Genomic DNA, 25,559 nt, shown 5'->3' with positions numbered 1-25,559 from the left:
CGCTAACTGTGGCTAAAAAGACGATCAACACATTTGTCTTCTCCCGAATCGACTACTGTAACCCTCTAGTCGCTGGGGTATCTAAATCTACATTAAACAAACTCCATTATGTCCAAAAGTTGGCAGCCAGAATCCTGACCAGGTCTAGTGCAAGTGATCACATTACTCCTATCCTGGAGTCCCTGCACTGGCTTCCTGTCAAGTTTCATGTCGACTTGCTCACCTACAAGGCTCTGCATGGCTTGGCACCTCAGTACCTGTCTGACCTATTATCACCCTACTCCCTACCTCGCAACCTTCGCTCCTCTAATTCTGGTCTCCTAACTGTCCCCCGAGCCCGTCTACACTCTGTGGGTGACAGTCTTCTCCTGTTATGCCCTAAGCTCTGGAACTTTCTCCCCAAGGATATCAGAGAGTCACCTTCTCTAAACTCCTTCAAATCCAGACTCCAAACCTTCTTCTTAAGAAGAGCCTTTACTGAACTGGTTCCATTCTTTACCCCTCTGCTCCTAGTGTATTCAGTGCCCCTGCCTACTGTCTCCTCTCACTGTGCATATGTTGTATTTGTTTCATTGATGTTGTTATCGATCTGTAAAGCACTTTGAGAAGCCACCTTTAAAGGTGCTATATAATATAAAGCTAATTAGTATTACCAGCAGATCTGTTGACTTGGAGAGGAAACTCACACAGACATGGGGAGTTTCTGCAAAACTGGCACACAGATGGGTCAAGAACTGAACCTAGACCCCCACTGCTGCCAGGCAGTAACACTGCCTACTAGGCCACTGTACTGGCCCTTTTAATTAGATAATTGAGCCAATCACCCATCTAATTGAACCAGCCTAGTCCTTTCTTAAAGTTGCCTTCAAGTGAATGGAAAGATCCCAGGAGTCCGGGAAATAAAGGTTATCGTTCTTCAAGGTTTACGTGTCACGGGGACCAAACATTTGCTCAAGATGCCCAATGACAAAACTTTGTAGAACTCCAAAATATCTACATACAGGACAAAGTCAATTAAGTCCTCTGAAAAAAAAAGACCCAAAGCAAATATTTAACAAGTGCTTTTGTAATCTTTCCTCATGTTTCCTATCTTGGGGACAAGAAGGCAGCTTGAGTAGGAGCTACAGCAGCTTGAGGAGGGGAGGTTTGAATGCCAGACAATAGCTGGCTTGAAGCCCATTTCAGAACAAGGTAGGCCTGCCCTCCCATTACCTTACCTCTTTCTTGCATCATAATGGGGAAAGGTGGCCACATTACTGGAATCGACAGGACTTTGTCACGGCGTGACATTGTCATACACTCCTGCCCGGGGGCTCTAACCAGAACAGCACGTCCACACGTGAGCATCTGGCACCAGTAAGCGTCGCAACGAGATACCGGTGCCTACTCCATCCCAGGACGCTCCACAGCAGAGCAATAAGATATTTGCTCGGGCCTCAAGAAACTGCAAAGGGAATAAACACTCTCCGGTTTCTTCAGCCACCTCTTAGATGGGATGGTTTTGATACATCTGTGTGATTTCAGGACTGAGGAGGATGACAAATTATTTAAAAAACAGTAATGGAGCTGCTGACAGACTTTTCCCTGAATGGGACCTTTTTAATTTGCGTGTGTGAGTTCTGAGTTAGGTGTGTATTTTCCATCTATAGGGTGTAGTTGTGCTCCCACAAAAGCATACAGACACTTACCAATAGCTTCTATCCACAAGCAGTGCAATTGGCGAACACATTTGGCCACGCCCCTCGGACCACACCTACACCATCTACCTCATTATGATTTCTTATCGATTGCACATCTCCAGTCATTGTTTACATGTCTGCATTGTTTACATTCAAACTGTTTACTGTTTACTTGTTTACTTGTACATTGTCTTGATGCACTGTCTGCACTTTGTGTTTTTACACTTGTTTTAACAATCGAGAGACTTTCTGTAAGAATTCCATTGTACCAGTACATGTACCAGTTACATTTCAAGTTCGAGTTAAGAGAGAGATAAGAGATCAGATCACTTTATTGGCCATATACAATTTCTTGCATTAGGAATTCGTCTTTTCACAGACCTCCATGAGAGATATACAGGGAGAGAAGCTTGGGGTCAGAGCACAGAGTCACCCATTGTACAGCACCCCTAGAGCAGTTGGGGTTAAGGGCCTTGTTCAGGGGCCCAACAGAGTAGGATTCCTCTGCCTTACACCCCCATTTTTTTCAAGAAACACCCAGGAACTTTTAATGACCACAGAGAACCAGGACCTCGATTTTACGTCTCACCTGAAGGACGTTGCCTTCTTACAGTATAGTGTCCCGTCATCGTATTCTGGGGCATTTGGACCCACACAGACTGCAGGGTCAGCTCCCCCTGCTGGACCCACTAACACCTCTTCCAGCAGCAACCTTAGTTTGTCCCAGGAGTCTCCCGTCCAGGTACTGACCAGACTCACACCTGCTGAGCTTCAGTGGGCTGATACAGTAGCTCACACCTGAAGAAGGCTTCACAGCGGAGACGTTATGGTTTCTCTCTTCTCTTTTCAGCATGTGTGTAATCGATACACAATTTATGACTTGTTCCTTTGCCTATTGTGTAATCTATGCTTCTGGGTTGTAAATCCCTGATAACTTCAGAAAGGCTGGCAAAGATTTCCGTCAACCTTGCGCCCTGGGAAAGGCCGAAGTTAAAGACAAAATGAATTAGATTAAATCAGAGAATGCTCTGGCATATGTTATTGTCAGCCTAGAAGTAGGGGAAATTTAGAGCCACACAGGTTCCAGTAAGTGCTGAGAATAAGCAACACCAAACAATGAACGATAAGTCAGAAAGCCACAGAGTGCTGTACATAAAGAACAGTCTTTGTGTGTTCCTAATAAAAGATAAATAAGCATTTGGAGTATTTGCTCTGAGAGATAATAGGTCACACTAACACTCTAAAGCTGTTATCGCCATGGGTAAACTTTGAAAGCAGATATTTAGTACCAATTAAACAGCACTAGTGATACTTTTTAAATACACTCTTTTTGTGTAGTTCCTGCTGTAACTGAATCTTTTTACATTCATTGTTTTTTTTTTTTCCTTCCTGAGGATGAAAAGTTCTCAAGGCCTCATTGTGAAACAAAAACAAGTGAGTAGATCAGGGGTCTCCAGCCCTGGCCCTGGGGAGCCCCAGTCCAGTCAGTCCAGGAGTCTCCAGCTCTGTCCCTTGTGAGCCCCAGTCCAGTCAGTCCAGGGGAATACACTGTATTTCAGACAGATATACTCAAACCCAGTGTTCTAGAGGGTGTACAAACGCTGACAAAAAAGACACACAGATGTGAATTCCAAGAGGTCACAAGATCAAATTCAGAGTGTTGATTGTCGATGTTCCTCCAGCCCACCGGGTGGTGCTGTCCTCTGGTGGTGACTTTTTCCATGCCGTGTTCACAAGCAGCATGAGGGAGGCCCATCAGAAGGTCATCCAGATGTCTGGAGTGTTGTACCCTGCCTTCCTCCTCAGCTGGGACACCGTCTTTGTGGTGTCGGAGGCAGCTCTGTGGTACCAGGTGCTGGGCGCCCTCCCGCTCTCCCTGGACTTCCTCCTGGCCGAGAGGGGCAGCTGCCGCTGCCTGAATGTCCTTGCCCTGGCTGAGGCCTACGGTCTCCCGGAGCTCGGCGAGAGAGCGGAGCAGTTTGTGCTGGGCAACTTCGAGAGCGTGGCAGCAGGGCCCAGATTTTGGGATCTCCTGGTGTACTGCGTTGCCCGGTTCCTCGAGAAGGACTCCCTGTGTGCAAGCAGCGAGGTAGGTGACTGATCACATTTTCAGCTGAAGCGCTTGAAATGGCAGCAGACATATCACCCTGCAGCTCACAGATGGCACTTAGTCCCCACTGAAGCTCAGCAGGTGTGAGTCTGGTCAGTACCTGGATGGGGTCTCGTCCCCTGGACCCTGCAGACGAGGCAGTGCCGAGAGTGTCCGCAGGATTTCGCTTATTTCCCCTGCCGCTGGCTGGGTTTGTCCCCTGTGCCCACACTCCTGGCGGACCCCATTGGGGATTTGGATTCTCCAGCCAACCTGGCGTGTTTCATCGTCGGCGGGGCATTCGTTCCGCTCGCCGAAGCAGGTCGGCCCCACCGAGACCAGACTCTCGTTCGCCGCGGTGGCCGGCCGGAGTCGATCCGCAGAGCACGAAGCCGAGAGCAGAGGAAGCGGCCGGCGGGTTCCAGATTTAGGTGGCGGAACCGGACAGTCGCGTGAGCCGCCCGTGGCGAACGGGCTTGACCGCGTGCCGATCGGTTATCCCCGAGATCCGGTAGACGCCGAGAGGGCCCGTTGGAAGTTGACGGCGAGTTTCAGGCTGAGTTTGATTTCCGTCCTCCTACCGATGGGTCGGCGGGTTTGGTTGGTCATCAGTTGGTTTGCTGCGCTCCTGCAGGCCACGCCTGGATGGGGAACATCGTTGGAAGTAGAGGAGGTGCCGAATCCCTTAATAGCTCCCGTATATTCTGTCTCCATGGTAAATACTGTGGTCTATGCCCCCTGTGTCTGGTTACGTGACTTAAAATTTATTGCCAGCAGCTATATCACCCTGCAGCTCACAGCTGGCAGCCCCACTGGAGCTCAGCAGGTGTGAGTCTGATCAGTACCTGGATGGGAGACTCCTGGGAAAGCTAAGGCTGCTGCTGGAAGAAGTGTTAGTGGGGCCATCAGGGGACACTCACCCTGCGGTCTGTGTGGGTCCTAATGCCCCAATATAGTGAAGGAGACACTGTACTGTAAAAAGGCACTGTCATTTGGATGAGATGTGAAACTGAGGAGACTCTCTGTGGTCATTAAAAATTCCAGGGTGTTTCTTGAAAAGAGTATGGGTGTTACCCCAGTGTCCTGGCCAAATTTCCCATTAGTCCTTACCACTCATGGCCTCCTAATCCCCATCTCTGAACTGGCTTCACGACTCTGTTCTCCTCATCATGGATAGCTGGTGTGTAGTGAGCGTTCTGGCGCACTATGGCTGCTGTCATATCATCCAGGTGGGGCTGCACACTGGAGGTGGTAGTGGGATTCCCCATTATCTGTAAAGAGCTTTGAGTGGAATGTCCAGAAAAGTGCTAATTATAAATTATTATTGAAATCAGACCAGTGAATGGGCCTTTATTAGTATGAGGTTTGCCTATTGGAACAGTGAAGGTGGTACCTGCTTCACCTCCCAGGCAATGGAATGGGTCAGCAGGTGGCAGCCAGCCGGTACCACCTGACCCATTCCATGGTCTGATCATAAGCAGATCGGGAAAACTGTTAAACCTTTAGTTGTAGTGCTGTATCTTGGAGGCTTGGTCGAGCAGTGTTAGTCCATTCAGGATCTCTGGAATTAAAGGAAAAAAATACTATTGCAAAGAAAAAGCACTCCTTGCTTGTCGAGAAACAGTAGTGAATTTCTACATTAACAGGCACTCAAATGCACAGGCCAGACAACACTTCCAACCAAGGAAAGCAAATCAAAAACAACAGCAAAGAAAACAGGAGAGATGTCCAATTGAACCATAAGTGCACCAACGCAGACACAGACCCAAGGAGCATGACGTTATGACCTTCTGGAGACACCCTGCTCAGAGTCCAATCTGCCCTCCGGCACAAGACCCCCATTCCCCTGACTATCAAACATCTTGTATCACTGGCTTTTATCACAATAAAACCATTGGGGATCATTCTCCATTTTTCTCTCCTACTTCTCGTGATCTGTAAAGATCTCCCAGGTTACAAACCATTTTCCCCCTCATCAGCAAATCACAGTATGATTTAACCCCGATTTCTTCTGTTGCTGCCTGAATATGTTTCCAAAGTGGAGCAATTGACTTTTTTGCACCCATACAGTATAAGCAATTGTTACGATCCTTTCTTTCTGAGATTTGTCTCCTAAAAGCTTATCAAAACAATTTAGGGAACCATATCGTAGGGATACGATTAAATCATAGTTCCAGTTAACTTGAGTCAGTTTTTAATACCATAGACTAATGTTTTTTTTATTATTTTAGTTTTGGGCGTTTCCAGAGCATATGTACAAACTGAGCGCTCCCCCGTTTTCAATGCCAGCACAGGTCTGATACAGATAACGGCATGAATTTACATTTCCTGGGCATCAAGTACACATCAAGGAAAAACTAAATAAATTGAATTCATTTGTGGTTTACAGAATTAGACAATTTGTATATATCTTTCCAGATCGTACTCCACTTTTCAGGCCCCAAGTGCTCACCTACGTGCCTCTTCCATTTGAACTCAACTGCATGATGTAATGATATTCCAGAGTTATATGTGATTCAATATAATTAACTGGCTAAGTATGCATTATTTTTAACGCTCCCCATAAGTTTCTCCTGCAACTGTGAGACTATTAAGTGAATGCATCTCTCTAATTTATCATTTTAAAAGGCTTGCTCCGAGTTCAAAATACAAGAGTCATAAATTATTTTGTTCATACATATCAGAGTCTTTGATTTAACTTCAGGGACACTTGATTAACAGAATTATTAGGGACAGCATTAAAATCTCATTAAATCATTGGGAAGCCAGCAAATTCGGCCAAATGACCTTTAACCTCTGGGAACAAATAAACTGCATCAAAATTAGGAGCATGCAAATTAACAACAACAGTGGGGTCATTGTACAATTCATGCCTTTCATGATATAACACTACCTGCTTGATCAGCAGCTACTTTTTCTATCACAAAACTAACTCACAACACTAAACTGTCTAGCCCTCTGCTCTAACTATTATGACACGAGGAAAGACCCGAGTAACCCATTTCTGTTTTGGTTTCAGAAATTCCTTGCTAATCAAATTGGTTTCCTGGAGCATTGCTTTGTTAGATTTTAGGTGTGATGAATGAGTTTATCACTCTTCAGCGGAAGGACTTTACATTAGACAAAAAATAGTTAATGCCTCCAAAATGGATTGTCATCTGCACAAGAATATATGCAGCATGGATATAATAAACAAACATAAAACAAAACTAAATAGCGAGTAGACCAGATCACACAAAACATGGCAAGGAAGAAAGGCATATACAAAACATACAGTGCATATCTTGACTAAGATTCCTAGAATATTAAACACACTGAATAGAGGCCAGCCCTCATTATGCTGGGTTAAACCTGATGAGTCAAAAATCTTATACCACACTGTATTACTTAAACAACTATTTTAACAAAAAAATTAAACAAATATAATAAAACTGTCCTAACAGCTGTTATCTGTTATCTACAAACAGCACCTATGATACTTCCTGCTTGCAGAGAAACAGCACTGATTTTCTTCTACAAAAAGCACCTTAAATTAACAGGCACTCAATACGCAGGCCAGACAACACTGGCAACCAAGAAAAGCAAAAAATAAAATGAATACAGCACAATGTGTTATCTGTTATTACTGGCCTTTAACAATTGTAATCAAATTAAAATTTAATTGGGTATCATTCTTGAGGCGGTCCCTGACTTCATATGATCTTAATGTTAACATCCCAGGTTACAAACCTTTTTCTTCCATCATATCATCGTATCAAAGTATGATCTAACCCATATTTCTTTCATTACAGCCTCTGTATTTTGTTTTTCCAAATTAGAGCATACCTGTTGAGCAATTGTTTTGAGATGTGACTGTTACAATTGGATCAAAATAATTATAAAGAAATGGATCTTGGGATCCAATGAAATCGAAGTTCCAGTTACCATGACTCAGGTTTTCATACCAATATTTCTTTTTAGCTTTGGGCGTTTCCAAATCATTTGTATAAACTGACCGCTCCCCTGTTTACAATGCCAGCACAAGTCTGATACAGATGACTACTTGTTCCCCGGGCATCAAAGTCTAACACACATGCAGGAAATCAAATAGGTTCTAATAGCAGAATAATAATAAGGGGTCAAAACAAGGAAGGCTTTTGATGTTAGGCCATGCGGACATCTTTTAGCTGTTGCAGATTTGTAATCATATTTTTCATAAACTGGGGCTCCTATTCTGTCCTGTCCCTAGTTTCCTGTGCTTTGATGTCCTTCCGGTGTCTCTTTCTCTGGGGCTATATATTTCCGGGTCTCTGATTCTCCTTCGCTCAGCATTGATGTTCGGATGCCCTGAAACCCGCCTAGCACCAGGTCTCCCAACGTCCGCTGCCTGAGGGCATTGGTTTCTATTCGATTCCTAAACTGCTGAGCTCCCATTCTGCTGCTACGCAGAGGGTCTTTTTCCGCTCTCCTGCCTCTCCACGGTTCGTCCCTTCCGACATCCGTGACAGGGGTCTTTGTTATTCTACACATCCGTGGCATGTGAGTAGCCATTTTCCTGGATCCACTCTTCCTGCAGTATTTTCCTCTCTTGCTGTGGCAGCTGTTCTGCCAAACTGCCCTCTACGTCGACCACATTGATGTGCAGCCTTGGCCTCAGAAAGAAAAGCAAAACAACAGTGACGAGCGGCGCTTGTCTCATCTTCAGGTGCGATCCCCCTCAAGATCCCTGACATGCACACCCGGCGCGACTGTTTTGGAGTAGTCTGCCTGGAGGGGGCACTATATGCCTTAGGAGACAGCCACAACGACTGCCATTTCCTCTACTCAGTGGAGTGCTACACACCTGCGGACAACACCTGGATCTACTCTTGCCCTGCCCTGGGGAAGTGTTATCTTCAGATTTGTCACTCCTCAAAGCGCTTTCCCCTCTTTCTTCTTTTTCCCCCTATCCCCATCTTTGTTTCTCTCTTCCTCTTTACAGTCCTGATCCCAAATCCAAATTCACTAATCCCTTCTCTCTCTCTCTGCCTCCTCTTTCCTCCATCACATCTTCTCCTGAAGACATTTTAACCCTCATGGTTTCAGGCCCAGGGCTGATACTAAGGTATTGGGATTTCAATAACCACAGAAGGGTTTCTGTAAAAACATAGGGGTGTTACCCCAGTGTCCTGGCCAAATTTCCCCCTTTTATTTACCAATCATGGCCTCCTAATAATCCCTATCTCTGAACTGGCTTCATCACTTTGCTCTACTCCCCACTGAGAGCTGGTGTGTAGTGTGCATACTGGTGAACTTTAGTGCATACTGGTGAACATTTATTATTATTAACTTTCAGTGAAACATTGACCTTTAATCAGATGTTGAGCACTGATCCTGAATACTTGGTCATGAAATACAACAGGAAACCATTGGTTTGAACCCACATGGGAACATGCCTGTTCAGTATTAAGCTCGATGTCTTAACCACATGGCCATTCTCGTTACTCATACAGATCTCTTTAGAGTGATAAGTTCTAAAAAAAGGATTTCTTGGCGTTGAAAACTTTACATACATTGTCAGTGTACGTATTGAGAGACAGGAAATTATAATGACAGGGCATTTTTCTCATTTCAAGTCAAATTGGGTTAAACTTTTACATTATTCATTGACTTCTGATTGAAATAAAATGAGAAACCTATGCTGTCAATACAGGTACCCGTCTCTCACTATGTACACTGACAGATTCTTCTTGTCAGCCTTCCATAATTGTCACATCAGAAGGAACATAGGCTGCTCTTTTGAGATGCAACTCTATGTCCAAACCAGGAAACTTGAGTGTTTAAGGTGTTGAACTTTAGAGCCGATAGGCATGTGTCTTTTTGAGCTACACTACTAGTAGACTTTTTTTTACCAACGATCACTTTAAAGAGCTGGACGTCTGAACCCAGGATGGCTGAGCGATGAAGCAGTTCGATTGAAACCCTAAGAGGTAAGTGTTTACATGGCTTTGAAAAACATGTAAAAGTTTTAAACAGTAGAAATCACTTTCTAGAACTTATCACTCTACAGATCTCTCTGCTAATGACCAGGATGGCCGAGTGGTTAAGGTGTTAGACTTAAGATTCAATGGACAAGAGTCTGTGTGGGTTCGATCCCCACTCCTTGTTATTTTGGCTCATGGGAAATTCCTGCTGTGATTCTCCAGAGAGAACACAACTAAGCAAGATGACAGAGTGGTTTTGGCAGAAGGGGAATGCTGCAGATGACTTGAAAGAGTCCAGACTCTATAAGCTCACAGTGGAACATTAGCCAGAATAACATCCCTTCTCTTACAAAATGGTTCACTGGTATTTCATGATCATGTACTCAGCATCACAGCCTTTAAACATCTGATCAGAAGTGCCAAAACTACAGGAGAGTTTTCCCAGTCAATGCATTGGGCACTGGGGTGCAAACTGCGCCCAAAGAGAACAGTTCCATCTACCACTACTAGAGCCAGCATCCTGTGTGCCCTTGAAAGTCTCCATTCTAGCACTGACCCAGCCCAGCTTTGCCTCGTCTCTCTGATCTGCTCAAGTCAATCTACAATTGGCTCACAATAAAAAGTATAATGAAGTACTTCAGATAAGTCTTCCATAATGCTCAGAATGGAAAGACTGTTGGCCCTCCTTTGGAATACTAGCTTTCTTAAATGACCTTGCTGTCTCAGTGGTTAAGACATGAGGTAAGCCTCTTAGGGTTTCAATCGAACTGCTTCATCGCTGGTCACCTGGCCATGAAATACCAGTGAACCATTTTGTAAGAGAAGGGATGTTATTCCTGCTAATGTTCCACTGTGAGCTTGTGCAGTCTGGACTCCTTAAAGTCATCTGCTGCATTTTCCTTCTGCCAAAACCACTCTGTCATCTTGCTTAGTTGTGTTCTCTCCGGAGGATCACAGCAGGAATTTCCCATGAGCCAAAACTACCAGGAGTGGGGATCGAACCCACGCAGACTCTTGTCTATTGGATCTTAAGTCCAACGCCTTAACCACTCGGCCATCCTGGTCATTCGTTCTTTTACCTCCCTTCTCCAGAAAATCACCAAGTAACTGTAAGGAATTATTATTATAGATGTTATAAATTCTGGTCTGCAGACTCTGTTCCACTGCCATCTGGTGGAAGTGACTACATATCGCAGCCATTTTCAAAATAACTCCAAAGTCCCGTATTTCGCGCGGTTTTACTGTTTTTTTCCTGTCTTGCTCAAGTGCGTTCTTTAAATGGAAACAGACCTTTCCACCCCTTCAGACAGCCGAGTCGTTCGCGCTGTTTCACGTGGAGCAGGGGTAAGAGCAAACGATACTCCATAGAGTCGCTTTATCTCACACACGCGAGACCGAACCCCCCTCCAGCTCCCCCTTTACGGAATTGATTCCTCTATTTTATCATTATGTAACAGCCGAATGCAAGTTGGGTTTACGCAGACGAGACTGGAGAATGCGAGTCGGTCACTCCACTTTGTATTAAGATTCAATTTTAAAAAAGAGCTTCCCGCTTTTCCCCGAGACGAGTGGGAACGCTTAAGAAGCTATGATCGGTGATCCCGCGGAAGCGCCCCTGAGGAAGAAAAAAAAAAACACACGTATCATGTTTAAACGCAAAGCCGTCTCATTTAAACGGATTTTGTTCCTCCATGGCGCTCATTTATTTTGCCCACGAAACTAGACATACATTAAACAGTTTCATAACCATAAGGGAGCGAATCACCCGCAGCTCCACGGGGCTGGTGAGGAATGTGCTTGCTCCTAGTTCGGGCATCTATCTCAATCGGATTTTTTTTTACAGTTTAGAAGCCAAAGGAGTTTTTCAACCTTAAAGAGGAAAAAAAAACTTTCTGAGTTTCAGCCCTCCAGTTGCTGACCTCCACTGTATACCCTTCCAAGACAAAAATCTGGATTTTCGGGTCACGGAGCAAGATTTCATTGTAACGGATCAAGTAGTGGGGCCAGTAGGGGGCGCTCACCCTGCGGTCTGTGTGGGTGCTAATGCCTCAGTATAGTGACACTATACTGTAGAAATGGCGCCGTCCTTCGGATGAGACGTTAAACCCAGGTCCTGACTTTCTGTGGTCATTACAAATCCCAGGGTGTTTCTCGAAAAGAGTAGGAGTGTTACCCCAGTGTCCTGGCCAAACTTCCCCCTGGTCTTTACCAATCATGGCTTCCTAATAATCCCCCTCTCTGAACTGGCTTCATCACTCTGCTCTCCTCCCCACTGAGAGCTGGTGTGTGGTGAGCGTTTTGGAGCATTATGAAGGTGGGGCGGTTACTCTCACACGAGCCCCAGTGGCCTAATGGATAAGGCACTGGCCTCCTAAGCCAGGGATTGTGGGTTCGAGTCCCATCTGGGGTGTGTAACTTTTTTATATCCTGTTATTAGTAGAAGACCTTCAAGCAGGGAGCTGCGTCAACATGCGCGGGTTGCAAAGGAACGGCTTAAGGCGTATTCCCTGCTGCAAAGAAAAAAAAGGCACAACGTTTCTCCTTCCCCACAGCCGGAACGTTTTGCCTCTTTTCCCTTCAGAGTGGAATAAAACGTCACATGTTGTTCGGTACAACTTCGCCCAGTGTTACGAATTCGGCCGGTGAAACCGAAACTAAGAAATGAGCCCGCTAGCGTGAGCTGAAAAATAACCTCTAAAAAGATCTCACCGCAATACACAAACCAAGCCAAAAGAGGGAAGCCAGTAATCCCAAACCCGAGAGAGAGTTTTCCGAAGCCAACAATCTGAAAGCCGTAGTAAAAACAGAGAAAAGCAGTTCCAATCCCAAAACAGAAGCAGAGGAACTTCTGCACGCAGTCAGGATGGCCGAGCGGTCTAAGGCGCTGCGTTCAGGTCGCAGTCTCCCCTGGAGGCGTGGGTTCGAATCCCACTTCTGACAGTCTGGTTTTCTATTTTTTTTTTATCCTGCTTTTAAATAAGAAGACAACAAAATGGCAAAAGTACAGGTGCTTCCAGTTATATGTAATGCTACGCACGAGTGTTGCAGCTTCAGTTGTCTGATACGAATCAACCTACCGTCGAAAGAACTGACCTCCACTTGGCCATCAGCTTCCTAGAAAAACTAATGCTATTAAAAGCGAATGCTAAATACAATGGGCCTGATTATTTATGACGGAGTTTATTACCGCAAATTTGTAAGTCTGTTTCCGAAAAAGCTTTCAACTTGCACTTGTCAGTGAATTAAAAAAAAATCTCCAACTTTGACATTTTAAATTGTGATCAGATTGTAAAAGGACTTTTACCTCCCCGTCGGGGAATCGAACCCCGGTCTCCCGCGTGACAGGCGGGGATACTCACCACTATACTAACGAGGAGCGCGTGTGTACGTGGGTGCGCCTCAGCTCCTTCCAGAAGCGCACGTGAAGCCGTGTATCCAGCTGTGCTACCGCACTGCGCTCCTCCCCCATGCACAAATAACACATATAGAATCGGATATACGTCAGGTTTATATATGAGGCTAGGGTGACCATATTTTGTTTCAAAAAAGAGCACGGAGCGGGGGATAAGCGACACGCGACACATGCCTCCAAAGTAATTCATCTTTATTACTTTTTCTAATCAAAAATCAATTTAATCTCTCCAGTTTTGTTTATTAAACTTCTTAGTAAACTTATAAACAGCTGCATGGTTGGTATTTCTCTTTCATAATAGCAAAGGAAAAAACAAAAATATACCCCCATTTAAAACTTAAATGTTTTTTTTATTTTAAAAGTCTTAACATCTGAGGAAAAAACGAAGACATTATAACTCGGGAGAAGCATTGGTTGCAAAAACGAGCAATTTTAACGAAACATTTTGAAATATGATGAAACACGTTAAACGTTGTTATTTCTCACGGCCATAAAAACAGCCACACACACACACAAACCCTTTTCAAGATACGCTACGGGCAACACACCCAGGTGAATCCTAGATAAAGGTGTCCTACCTGTTTTGCAGAACCTACAGTAGGCAGGGAAGCATCCGCGAACACAGCCTGCTGCTTCACTCGTGTACCGGGTACCGACTCCCGTGGGATCGTCCGCCCGGAGGGAGATCCCAGCCCACCGGCCAGCTATGGACGAGTACCCGTTCCCCGTCCTCTTTGACCTGGCCGACATGGAAGAGCGCTGGAAGGGCGAAATCCTGAGACACTTTCGGCTCAGGAAGCGGTCAGGCGGAGGCGACTGCAGCGACCTGCAGGCTCAGGGGAACGGCAGGTACAAGATCGCCTTCAAGACGCGCAGAGGTAGGAGACCCCTCGGGCCGTCAGATCTGTATTCGGGGCGATTGTGCCCCGATTCTTATCGTATCGTGTACCTCGCATATATTTGTTATGGCATGTGAAGTTCATACCTAGTCAGGATGTTTACTACATTTGTCTCTCAGCAACTTCAACCCCAACAGGGTTTTGCTCGGGATTAAATTTTTACCACCAATTTAGATCTGAACTCTAACCCCAGAAGGAACCCTAGGGGAAAATGAAAGACAACTGTGGCAGCAGTTAACTTTGCTAGAATTACATCAGACTTAATCAATAGAATCAAGTGTTCGGATCACTAAAGGACATATCGAGCTAGAGTAGCTCTGTGGGGGTTCTCACAACCTTACAAAGTAGACGAACAGCTGGATTGTTTTATAAACTAAGAGGAAGGGAATATAATCTTGGTAATAAGAAAATAATCTGAGTAATATTAAAAAGCTAAGCAGAAAATCAACTACGTGTCACAACATCAATTGATTCATATTGTTCACAGAATATATAAAAAGGAATATATACATGCACAAAAAAAAGACTTATTACAGGAAATAATACAGTATAGCGAAAGTATTTAACATTTATATCTATAGGCATAGACCCAGTATATAGCTATAACTAGACAGCAAATGATTAAATACAGTAAACACAACTATCGCTAGTTACACTGCACTTAGCCAGTTAATCAGAGCTCAATTTTGCTTTCCGAATGTTACACTGCACTCTGCAGCATGGTGACATTTGCATTCTGGTCCTCTAATACTTTATTTTCATAAGCATCAACAGTGAGCAGTTTCTTACTTCCGTCTGCAGCCCTGGCTGGGGGCTGCGTTTCCTCAAACTGGCCACTAGCTCTGCAGTTGGTTTCTCTGTGTCCCCTGCCTTTTATCTCCCCCGCGCTGCGGTCATGCCTAGGGGACGTCCTAATTTTGCAAAATGGTTCCAGCTTCCCTTGCATCTTGCAGAATCTTGTGAGACTTTGCGCTGCCGTGTTCACCCCAAGAGAAGTCCCGAAGGAGCTGCTGAAGGTTTCGGCTGAGCAAGGAGAGCTGCTTCTTAGCCCCAGGAAGCAGTTCAAGTCGGATGTGTGCGAGGGCACCCGTGTCCACAGGCGACTCCGAGCCTGTGTGTGTCCGAGAGTGTGACTCTGTGTGCATGTGTGACTGTGCATGCATGCTCTAAAGAGAATCTCTACGCTTAGCTTATTTGAAACACACGTTACCTCTTACTCACATTTTCTCCAAGTCATATTTTTTACCTCTCGTCTTCGGACGGCTAATTTGAGCTTTACTTCAGTCAATCAGAAAAGACTGGCCTTGAAAACTTACAGCGCTGGTTTATCTTGCCTGATGTGGCTCAGTCGTTTTGGTGAGCCATTTCCTCAGTACTCATCCCCGGCTCTTACCCAGCTTCTTTAGCTTGAATGACCAGTTTCTCCTGAATTGCCTAGGTGAGAACCCACCATCCTGGACAGGTTGGAAGAAGGTACTAGACCAGAGTAAGTCTGGGATGCATTTTTGACCATTGTAGACGGTTTTAAAACAGCGTGGCATAGTGCCTAGTGCTATCAACTGATAACTAGAAGGTTTGAGGGTTCAACTCCCAGCTAAGGGCTCCCCCCCCACTTAAAAGCTTAAAATGGCCAAAAACATGCTTAAAACCACTTCTCAGAACACCCAGCATGTACACCCTCTTGCTTAGTTCTGGGTCTCCTCTTGTTTTTGTAGCAACCAAAACTGGTCTCAGGAGCTGATCCAACTCACCCAAAGAAGGCTTTAATATACGACTTTGGGCATATCCGTGGCACACAATGAGCACAGGAAACACGGTAACAAGTAGTACCTAATTTAGTCCTTGAATATGCACCACTGCTTACATGGGCCAGCTGTTAACAGGATTTTCGGAAAGAGGTTATTCTTGCTTTCTATCAGTAATCAGGCACATCCAATCAGGACCTATCTTTTCCTTTTAAGAAACCACGTCAAGTCCCTTCAAATAACAGTGTGAAGGGCATGATGGGAAGAGGGACAACTAGTAGCAAGCAGAGGGAGAAGGTTTCCACGGTAAGAGATCGATACTGACAGTAGGTTTAATGAGTAGAACAGTTTTAATGAGATAATGGGGACTTTCAAAGTCAGCCTGATCAGGGCGAAAGTTCACACCGACTGCAGCAGTTTCAATTGAGAATTCAAATTTGCAAAAACGAAGACGCATAATAATATAATATAGGAAGCTGAGGATGTGGAAAGGTGTGTATGAAGAAGGGGGGAAGGAGGAGGGGTGTGAGAATGTGAGGTAAAGTGTTCGTTTCAAGGGGACAAAAAGAGGCATTAACAAGGAGGAAAGGGATGTTACAAAGGAAAATAAAATCAGCTTCAAGCAAAACACTCCTTCAACCAACAGCAGTGCACCCCAATCGGTTCAGTATCGCTTCAGAGCTTCGTCCACGTTTTCACTCTGCAGGATTGGGAAAGCAACCTTTCTGGAACCGGATCCATCTTCTGGCTGCCCTCTCAGTCCTTCCAGCTGATGATGTACACCTGGCCCAGGCTGTCTCCGCATGCCAGCTCTGAGGGCCGAAGGGGGTTCACCTCCAAGCTCCAGAGGGGGGCGTGGCACAGGAACTGACCCACCTGGACAGAAACACGAGATCCGTGTAACAGCCATGTCTGCAGTTTAACCCCACCTCTCCTGTGCACTGACTCGTGCAGCTGCACCTCTCCTGTGATGAGCACGGGAATTGATGATGCAGTTGACCTGAATTCCTTACCCCTGAACAAAACCTATCATCCATCTGATGGTGCGTACATATATCGCGCATATCAGCACAGAGCAGATCAAATCTCTGGACTTCCTTCAGGGCAGCGATCATACCAGTTCTGAATCCTGCACTATTGTAACAGGGCTGGACCAGGTACAGAAAAAAAAGTCACCCGCATCTGAAGTTTAGATTCTCCTGTGGCAGAAGACCCAGTCATTTTGCAGTTACTTCCTCACTCGGGTGCTGCTCTGTGTGCTCTCGGAGTTTGTGAGTGAATGGGACAGACTAGTGATGCACCAGTGATGTGGAGGTGGACTTTAGGCTTAATGGACTTATCTGCTGTCTAGGGTGCGGTGCTGTGTGTGCTCGGAGTCCGTGAATGACCGAGCTTCCTGGGTGGGACAGACTAGAGCTGCATTTGTCACTGGTGTTGTGCAGAATTGGCTCTGTGGCTCAGGATCTGCGCCTGTGCCTGGAAGGCTGCCGGTTCGTATCAAGCGGCCGGCAGAGGAATCCTACTCCGGCGGGCCCCTGAGCAAGGCCCTTAACCCCAAGCTTCTCTCTCCCCCTGTCTGTGTGTCTTATGGAGAGCAAGCTGGGGCATGCAAACAGACAAATTCCTAATGCAAGAAATTGAATACGGCTAATAAAGTGATCTTATCCTGTGGTGGAGGACCTGGGCGTTTGGCTTGGTAGAGTTATCCACTGTCTAGAGAGCGATGCTGATCTTACGTGCACAGAAAGAAAACATCACCAGCTACTAAAAAGGGCTCATTATTCATCCAGTGTCTGTAATGCACATGCCGGCCAGCTCTCTGACTGGCTCCAACACCCCCCCGACTTCCCACGGTCCCAGGCACCTGTTTCTTCGTTTCTCGATCCCACAGCTTCAGACTCCTGTCGTGCGACGCGGAAATGATCATGCTCTCCATCACCTTCAGTGTGCTGATCCTGTCACTGTGCACCTGTAAACAAAATTTAAGATAATTTGCTGGCCCGGACCCATTAATAAACAGCAACACACCTAGTGGAGACATTTGTGGGGACTCCAAATAGATAAATATTCAACATACGTGAACTTACTGAAGCCAGTGTATCTCTGTACACCTGGGACAGTGCTACCAAGTACCACCAGGTAGGATTCTTCCACCTAGTCTACAGAGCAGCCACATTATCAACTTGTAATCTAATCCAATCAGATCAAAGAAGCTAAGCCTGATCAGACTGAGCCTGATCAGCGCTGGATTGCTGCTGCAACTCGTGATGCAGGACCAGTAGTTGGCGCTCTTCCTTCTGGATCAAAATTGCCAGACCAATGCCAGTATTGTGATCTGGGCCACTGTGCTGTAGGAGGTATCTGTCCTTGATGAGACTGAGATCCTGACTCCTTGGGTCAGTTCAGTTCATTTGTCATATGCACAAGTTTAATGAAATGCTTATTTGCCCCAATTGGCATGAGCAGTTCCACACATATCTTCTCCGCTCAGCACCAAAAACCTATAAAAGTCTGGATCACGTACCCCAGAACAGACAGAGGGGCTGCCTCTATGCGCGTGAAATCAATAAATTCCTAAGCTGATCTACTGTGAGCAGAGCCTTCATTTTCCACCTTAACAACAGTGTGGCTTCCCCATATATTTCCCATTAATTCGACAGGTGAGGTGATTTCTCCCCTCTAATCACCAGTTTATGTATTGGAGTTGCTGCACACCTACCAGGGAGGTGCAGAACTTCAGTGGGATCTCTTCTTATATGTAGAGATCTCAGAGCTCATCAAGAGTGAAAACCGCTGTAGAAATGCAATATACAGAGAGGGGACAGGAGCTCACCTGCTTCTTGCTGCTCCAGGAGCCAGTTTCTGGGGGCTGGTTGTACCACATGTTGCCTTTGGAATCTCCGAACACAATCAGTTCTGTGACAGGAGACGGCGATCGATGAGAAAAGACATTCAAAACCTCACCAGGGTTATATTATCCAATAGGCACAGCAGACACTGTGCCTAGGGCCCACGAAAACTGACAACAATTCTGACCATTTTTAAAACAAAATGATATGGCTAATAGCTGAAGCACAGATCTATCCTTGAATATAAGCCTAGGCAGAGTGTATTACACAAAGAGTCACGTCAATGGCCATTGTGTTATTTTTTTGTTCAACGAAGTGTAAGGAATTGACCATTTAATCATGGAAATGCATCTATCCCAGGGCCCAGGAAGCAGAAGTGTCTGATGCCTACAAAGATTTTAATCCAGCCCCGGATGCCCAGTTCCACCGTCAGCCCTGGCTAACGGTGGCGACTTCCCCGCGGCGGTGAGGATGAAGACCTGCGCTGCCCTACCTTTGTGCATGGCGGCCGCCGTAACCTGCGAGTCCCCTTCGTCGGGGGTGTCGGGGCTGCCTTCCATCTCCACGTAACTGAAGCCAGAATGTACGTTGCTGGTATTCCCCATGGTGTACTGAAACAACCAAACGGACCAAGAGAGTAACCCACCAACCCAACCACGCTGGAGGGACTAGCAGGAGGGAGAGAGGCTTCCCTAAGAGTTACTGAAATTTCCCACCCAATCCCAAATCCCGACCTTCAAGCCGGATCACCTTCAGCCCCGGTTAGGGAAAGGAGAGAGCAAGGGACGTCACGCACCCTTTTCATCCAACACCACGCTAACCAGGATCGGTCTGGTCTGATGGGTGGAGACTAACTTGCTCAGATATGGAAATGAGTCTGAAACCACTGGAGTCAAAGTTAACAAAGCGCCAGCTGCCGGGGGGTTGTGAAAGGGGGACGCTAACGAGAAGACGGACGAGGCAGGGAGGGGAGGGGAGGAGACGACGAAGAGGAAGAACTCTCACCACAAAGCCCACATTGGGAACCCCGTTTGCCTCTGCCAGGACCCAGGAGCTCTTGTGGTCGTTGGGGTGGAAACCCAGCACCTTGTAGTACAGTGGGAGGCTGCGGAAAGAGCATCACCGCAGGTGAGCGAGCTCCTTCTCTGGACTGCAGGAGGACTGGGCTGAGACGTGCCCTGACTCACACCTGTTGATCAATGGATGTCAGTGACCCCAGGTTCGGATGGGGAGCTGCAAAGAAGCCATCAGAGGATAATTCCATGCCGAGAAGCACACTGGAACCTGAGGACCGGAGGCACTGCCTTACACAAAGGACGGGGAATGAGTGGAAGCTCTTGTTGCTGCTGACATCCTAGATTCCTTCGAGAGATGAACGGGTGCGATCCTCAGAAATAATCCTATTAACCAAAGACCGGGTAGGCTAGATCGGCATTCCTCTCCCGCCTGTGACAAGCCCGCGAGTATTTTTAAAAAGGGTAGAAGTGTTTTTTGGGCGTTGCCACCTGCTTCAGATGTGCGCTAGAAATCAAGATTTGAGGGAGAGATTTTTTTTTCCTCCTCCCACGTCGGCAGCGGCTACCTGCGAAAGAAGTGATTTTCGCACATCTCGTCCACGATACTCCCATCGGTGCAGGCCCCCAGCAGCACCGAGCAGTAGTGCAGGGTTGTCGCCACGTGCTCCAGCTCGAAGGACGACACCCGCTTCACCCTATGTGTGGGGCAGGATGGAGTGAGAGTTAGGTCAGTACGCACTGCTAATCAGTATACAGAAAACAGCAATAACATATTGGTTATACCCTTGAAAAAACAGTGACTGGGACTCCTGTCGAATGCGAATTCAAATCACAACACAATGACAATACAAATGACAGAATCGTAATCAGACAATACACACTAATATATACTGTTGTAAAAAAGAAACGCAACACCTCCTCCTCCACACTCGGGAACAGGCTGACCCATCCGTGAAGAGGACCTGATGGCACTGCTGACAAGTCCATCGCAGCCTCTGTCTGGCCCAAGCCAGTCAGGTGTGACGTCTAGGAGGTGTGAGCAGGGGGTCTCTGACAGGTTGCCTTGCTCTGAGGCCAGCAGCATGGAGCCTCACTGTCCTGTCACTGATGTGGGCATTGTGTCTGCCGGCAGTTTCTGCAGCAGTACGGGTGGCAGATCTGAAACGATCTCTCAGATGGACCAGTCTGATGTGTCGGTCCTGCTCTGGTGTGGTCACTCGAGGGCGACCGGATCATGGACAGTCATCTGTCCTGACGGTCTGCTGAAACCTTCTCTGCAGTCGGGACACAGTGGAGCGGCTTACTCCATAGTGTCTGGCAACGCTGGCACATGACATGCCTGCCTGCAGCATGCCAATGGCCCTCTCCCTTGCTTCTGGTGACATTGGAGGCATTATGGAAATCACAGAAAACTGACTAAGTGTGGCCTTTTTCTTGTAGTGACCTAAGCTCCGAATGAAGGCCTTTTTAAAGGTGACCTGATCAGGCATTGTTCCACCTGGACCTCATTAGGTAAAAGTGCACCTAACAAGCTTTTGTGTGTTTGGCGAGTTGCAATGCCTAATTGCACAAGCTGTATTGCTGTTCAGAGGGCTTAAAACAAATTGACAATTTTTTGTGAAAGTACATAAACTATAACTATAGTTCTCATTCCAGAAAATGTTACATTTCTTTTTTCCATCAGTATACTGTATATATAAAATATGTGACCAGGGTAAGAAATAGCAAAGAGAACAGACCCTGATGACGTACAGACACAGTGATCATATTTCTAGCCTTAGAAACTGGGAGATACAGACAGACCTGGCTGCTCAGAGAGGACAGGCTGTGCTCTTACTGAAAGCAGTGAGAAACAGAGACAGATGCACTGTGAGAAATACTCTGGGCTTAGGCAAACATCCTTCTCTTAAATACATCTAATCCCAGAATTCCCACACCTGTCAAAATCAAAACTACCAATCCTACTGGAGGAGGGGGGATGAAACTAAATAGAGCTTCAGCCCATTATGTGATCTCCTGTCCCAGCCTGAGGAACAGACACTGAGCCTGTCTCTCATTAATAATAATACAGTGTGTGATCTCCTGTCCCAGCCTGAGGAACAGACACTGAGCCTGTCTCTCAGTAATAATAATACAGTGTGTGATCTCCTGTCCCAGCCTGAGGAACAGACAGTGAGGCTGTCTCTCAATAATAATAATAATAATAATAATAATAATAATAATAATAATAATAATAATAGAGTGTGTGATCTCCTGTCACAGCCTGAGGAACAGACAGTGAGCCTGTCTCTCAATAATAATAAAACAGTGTGTGATCTACTGTTCCAGCCTGAGGAACAGACAATGAGCCTGTCTCTCAATATTTTATTTTGTTTTATATGAAGTGCATGACTGTGCACTGAGTGGAAGGGTGTGCAAGGAAAAAAGCAGATGAAGGGGACAAAGGAGAGAAGGCTGGAGCAAGAGACTGGAAGAAATAGGATGAGAGAGAGAGAACCAGTGGAAGGAAAGGAAGGGAAATGATGAAGATGGAGAGGGGGTGAGAGCAACATGACACAAGTGCATGGAGCGTGGATGCCCATACCTGGAAGCCTCCGTTGTCTTAAACACTGCTGGTGCTATCGATTGTTCTTATAAATAGCCCGTGTGAACAGATGCATCACACTACAGTGGGAGTGGGTTGAGTGAGATCGTTATGTGTCTAATTAGCACCGTTTTTCTAAGCAGACTGGGAGTGGTCTGTCCCCGATCCATACCCTGACCCTGACGTGTCCCACTCTGCTCTCTGGAAAGGTTTGGAAATGACACGCCGACCCCCCACCCCGATGCAGGGCACCCCCGGCTATGATCAGGGTGGGCAGGCTGGATGGGACTCACTCCGCAGTGGTTTGAGGGGGCTGCCAGTCGAGAATCCAGATGGACACGGTCTTATCCTGGCAGGCGACAGCAAGCTGCCTCTCGGACATGAAGACCACGGAGCTGACAGCCGAGGCTCCCACCTGCACGGACAGAGGGTGCTGATCAAGATGCAGACAATGTATGGGAATTAAGTAACGCGTCAATTAAATTCTAAGCATATTAGAACAGTTACATTCGTCCCATCTCGCCAATTTGGCAGGTTAGTCGATAATCGATCGCAGGACCATCCAGCTTGTTCTTGAAAGAAGCCAGGGTATTGGCTTTAGCAGTGTGGCTGGGCAGCGTGTTCCAGACCCCCACCACATTTTGTGTAAAGAAGTACTTCCTGTCCTGACCAGAAGATTTCTTCCAGCTGCTTCTTGAAGGAAGCCAAAGCATCGACTTCAACCATATGTCTGGGCCGCCTGTTCCCTGCTCCCACCACAATGTGCGTCAAGAAGTTCTTGGGTTTACCAATAATAATAATATTTTCTTACACTTATACAGCACTTTTCTGGATACTCCACTCAAAGCACTTTCCAGCTAATCCCCTCCACCACCAGTGTGCAGCCCCACCTAGATGATGCTCCAGTACTCTCACCACACACCAGCTCTCAGTGGGGAGGAGAACAGAGTGATGAAGCCAGTTCAGAGATGGGGATTATTAGGAGGCCATGACTGGTAAAGGCCAATGGGAAATTTGGCCAGGATGCCAGGGTTGCACCTCTACTCTTTTTGAGGAACGCCACAGAGAGCCAGGACCATCTGAAGGATGATGCCATTTTTACAGTACAGTTTCCCCATCACTATACTGGGGCATTCAGACCCACATAGATTATGTCATAGATTATGGGGGGTGGGTGCCCCCTACTGGCCCCACAAACACCTTTTCCAGCAGCAACTTTAGCTTTTCCCAGGAGTCTCCCATCCTGGTACTGACCAGACACACATCTGCTGAGCTTCAGTGGGACTCCCACTTGTGAGTTGCAGGGTGGCATGGGTGCTTTAAATACACTACCCTGCTGTTCCCACTTAAGTGTTTCATTTAACCTTCACCTGAGTATGGAACTTGTACATTTTGCACTAGCTGTGCGCTGGAAGGGGACTAAGTCCTACCTGCGTGCAGCAGATCACAGAGCTCTGGGCCCACACACACAGCCGGCCATCCTCGTGGCCCGACACCAGCAGCAGCCCGCATGGGGAGAAGGCCAGCGCTGTTGTCCCCCGCTTTGTGGCAGAAGCACATTCTGGAGATCATAAAAAAAAAGCGACAGAAAAATCAGACTGCAACATGGACAGTAAACATGAAGAAGAGTTGAGATGGAAGTGCTTATAATTAGAAAATGGATTGATGCCAGAGAATATATATTGGTCTTTGGCTTTACTCAAGATCAAGGCACTGTGATAGAACCCTGATAAGCATACATGTTGGAAACTCTAACTGACCAATTTTATAACCAGCGTTTAAGAGAAAAACAGGTTTTCTGCAATACTATTATCATACTGTTATATAACTATATTGCAAAGCACTTGCTTAAAAAGCTTGGAGAAGGCATTTGCCCTTAGGACATGACAAAAGACTTACACTAAAAAAGGGACTAATGGAGTGGTACTCCCCTAAAATCTACAGGCTCTCTCCCTGGTCTGGCTTTGAGGCGAGGGGCTCAGAGAAAGGTTCGTTACCCATTGCCGTGGAGAGGCTCCAGACTCTCAGCGTGCGGTCCTCGGACACCGTGAGGAACGCTGGGACGACATCCTCGGAAACCGAGGCGCGGACCCCTGCACCGTAACAAGACAGCATGCTGTGGTGCGCCACCTACAGGTGACAAAAGGAACAGGCTCTTCAACTCGAACTCAAGGCGCCACCTTCCTCCCACCCGCACTTAATAAAACCACCCTTCTAGCTCATGATTAGTCCAACCGTGACCTGGCATCATTCGTTTTCCTTTTGCAGGTTAAATGTAAAGGAATAATCATCATTTCTCAAGCACAGGCAAGGAGCTGGATTGAAAAATATTGTAATTACAGGAGGTTGTCTTTATTACTTTGTCCTTCCTTGCAAGATTGGAGACAAAGGAAACCATGCTTACGAAGGTGTAAATGAGGCATTGCCAGTTGAAATTGAAACAAGAAATCCTAACTGGGAGGCATCTGAGACAACTGTCCATCACCGCAATCACTGGTCATTTCTCACGCTATCAGAACTCTGCAAAAGACAACATTATCTCACCTGCAGGGGGCGCCATAGTCTGACCGTCCCGTCGTCGGACGCCGTAGCTACTGTGAGGCAATCGGGTTTGACATCCTGACTATTGATCTCGTCTTTTCCCAGCATTCCCCACCGAAGGAAAAAAAGAGCACGTTTCACCAAATTTGAAGACTGAGCATTAAGAAGCAGATCTTAATCTGCTCATGCACTGCACTACATCAAGTACTCAAGTATAAAACTGGGCATTTGAGTTTAAAACAGGATCACTTTTCCATTTAATTCAATATGGCACTTTCGGGTCCATTCCATTGTAAAATTGATCCTTAAACTACTTAATCCCATCACCAGTGCAATGGCAAGTTGTGATGTTGTTAATAGCATTGCTGTCTTACGATACAATTCTGGACCTGGGGTGCTTCCTGCATGGAGCTTCCATGTTCTTCCTGTGTTTGTGTGGGTTTCCTGTGCTTGTGTGGGTGCTGGTATTAAACAACCAGCATGATTTTGGACCAATCTTGCTGGCAGTTTAATTGTCTTTGTTGCGGGTATGTGCATGTCTGTGTTGGTGTGTGCCCCGCGATGCACTGGCGTCCCATCCAGCGTGTATCCTAGCTCCCGCTGGTGGATAGGATTGGATCAAGCAGATTCAAAAATAGACGGATGAAGGGAAAAACCGAGGCTGGATACAATTTCTTTTTATGAGGATAAGAGTGTGTTTCTGTTTACTTCACACATCAGAGGCGAGTTCAAGGAAGGCTCATGGGAAGTCCTAAAAGTATCGCCTACCACAGATCTCTAGAACCAAACATTGGGACCAAGAC

General features: G+C 46.3%; 1 protein-coding gene and 3 non-coding genes across 7 annotated transcripts in view; 1 reads left to right on the top strand and 3 right to left on the bottom strand.

Moving 5' to 3' along the window:
• Positions 1-10,691: 10,691 nt before the first annotated feature.
• On the bottom strand, positions 10,692-10,774 carry trnal-uaa (transfer RNA leucine (anticodon UAA)). The gene has a single exon. It is a non-coding gene; the product is annotated as a tRNA-Leu (tRNA).
• A 1,273-nt stretch (positions 10,775-12,047) lies between these two features.
• trnar-ccu (transfer RNA arginine (anticodon CCU)) lies at positions 12,048-12,120 on the top strand. The gene has a single exon. It is a non-coding gene; the product is annotated as a tRNA-Arg (tRNA).
• Positions 12,121-13,014: 894 nt separating this feature from the next.
• On the bottom strand, positions 13,015-13,086 carry trnad-guc (transfer RNA aspartic acid (anticodon GUC)). Its single transcript has one exon. It is a non-coding gene; the product is annotated as a tRNA-Asp (tRNA).
• A 3,011-nt stretch (positions 13,087-16,097) lies between these two features.
• LOC138216047 (telomerase protein component 1-like) overlaps positions 16,098-25,559 on the bottom strand; it is a 52,955-nt gene continuing 43,493 nt past the window's right edge. For all 4 annotated transcript variants that reach the window (XM_069188617.1, XM_069188620.1, XM_069188619.1 and 1 more), the window contains 10 exons: positions 24,760-24,851; positions 24,213-24,345; positions 23,646-23,776; positions 22,509-22,630; positions 20,198-20,326; positions 19,621-19,720; positions 19,109-19,226; positions 18,600-18,682; positions 17,631-17,735; positions 16,098-16,642 (listed from right to left, as the gene is read on the bottom strand). In XM_069188617.1, the coding sequence (XP_069044718.1) occupies positions 16,523-16,642; positions 17,631-17,735; positions 18,600-18,682; positions 19,109-19,226; positions 19,621-19,720; positions 20,198-20,326; positions 22,509-22,630; positions 23,646-23,776; positions 24,213-24,345; positions 24,760-24,851 (1,133 nt within the window). In that variant the 3' untranslated portion in view covers positions 16,098-16,522. The remainder of the gene's footprint in view (positions 16,643-17,630; positions 17,736-18,599; positions 18,683-19,108; positions 19,227-19,620; positions 19,721-20,197; positions 20,327-22,508; positions 22,631-23,645; positions 23,777-24,212; positions 24,346-24,759; positions 24,852-25,559) is intronic.

This window comes from Lepisosteus oculatus, chromosome 4 (genome assembly GCF_040954835.1).
Source record: "Lepisosteus oculatus isolate fLepOcu1 chromosome 4, fLepOcu1.hap2, whole genome shotgun sequence".
NCBI lineage: Eukaryota > Metazoa > Chordata > Actinopteri > Semionotiformes > Lepisosteidae > Lepisosteus > Lepisosteus oculatus.
Note: the sequence above shows the minus strand (reverse complement) of the source record. Positions and strands in the feature narration are given on the sequence as shown.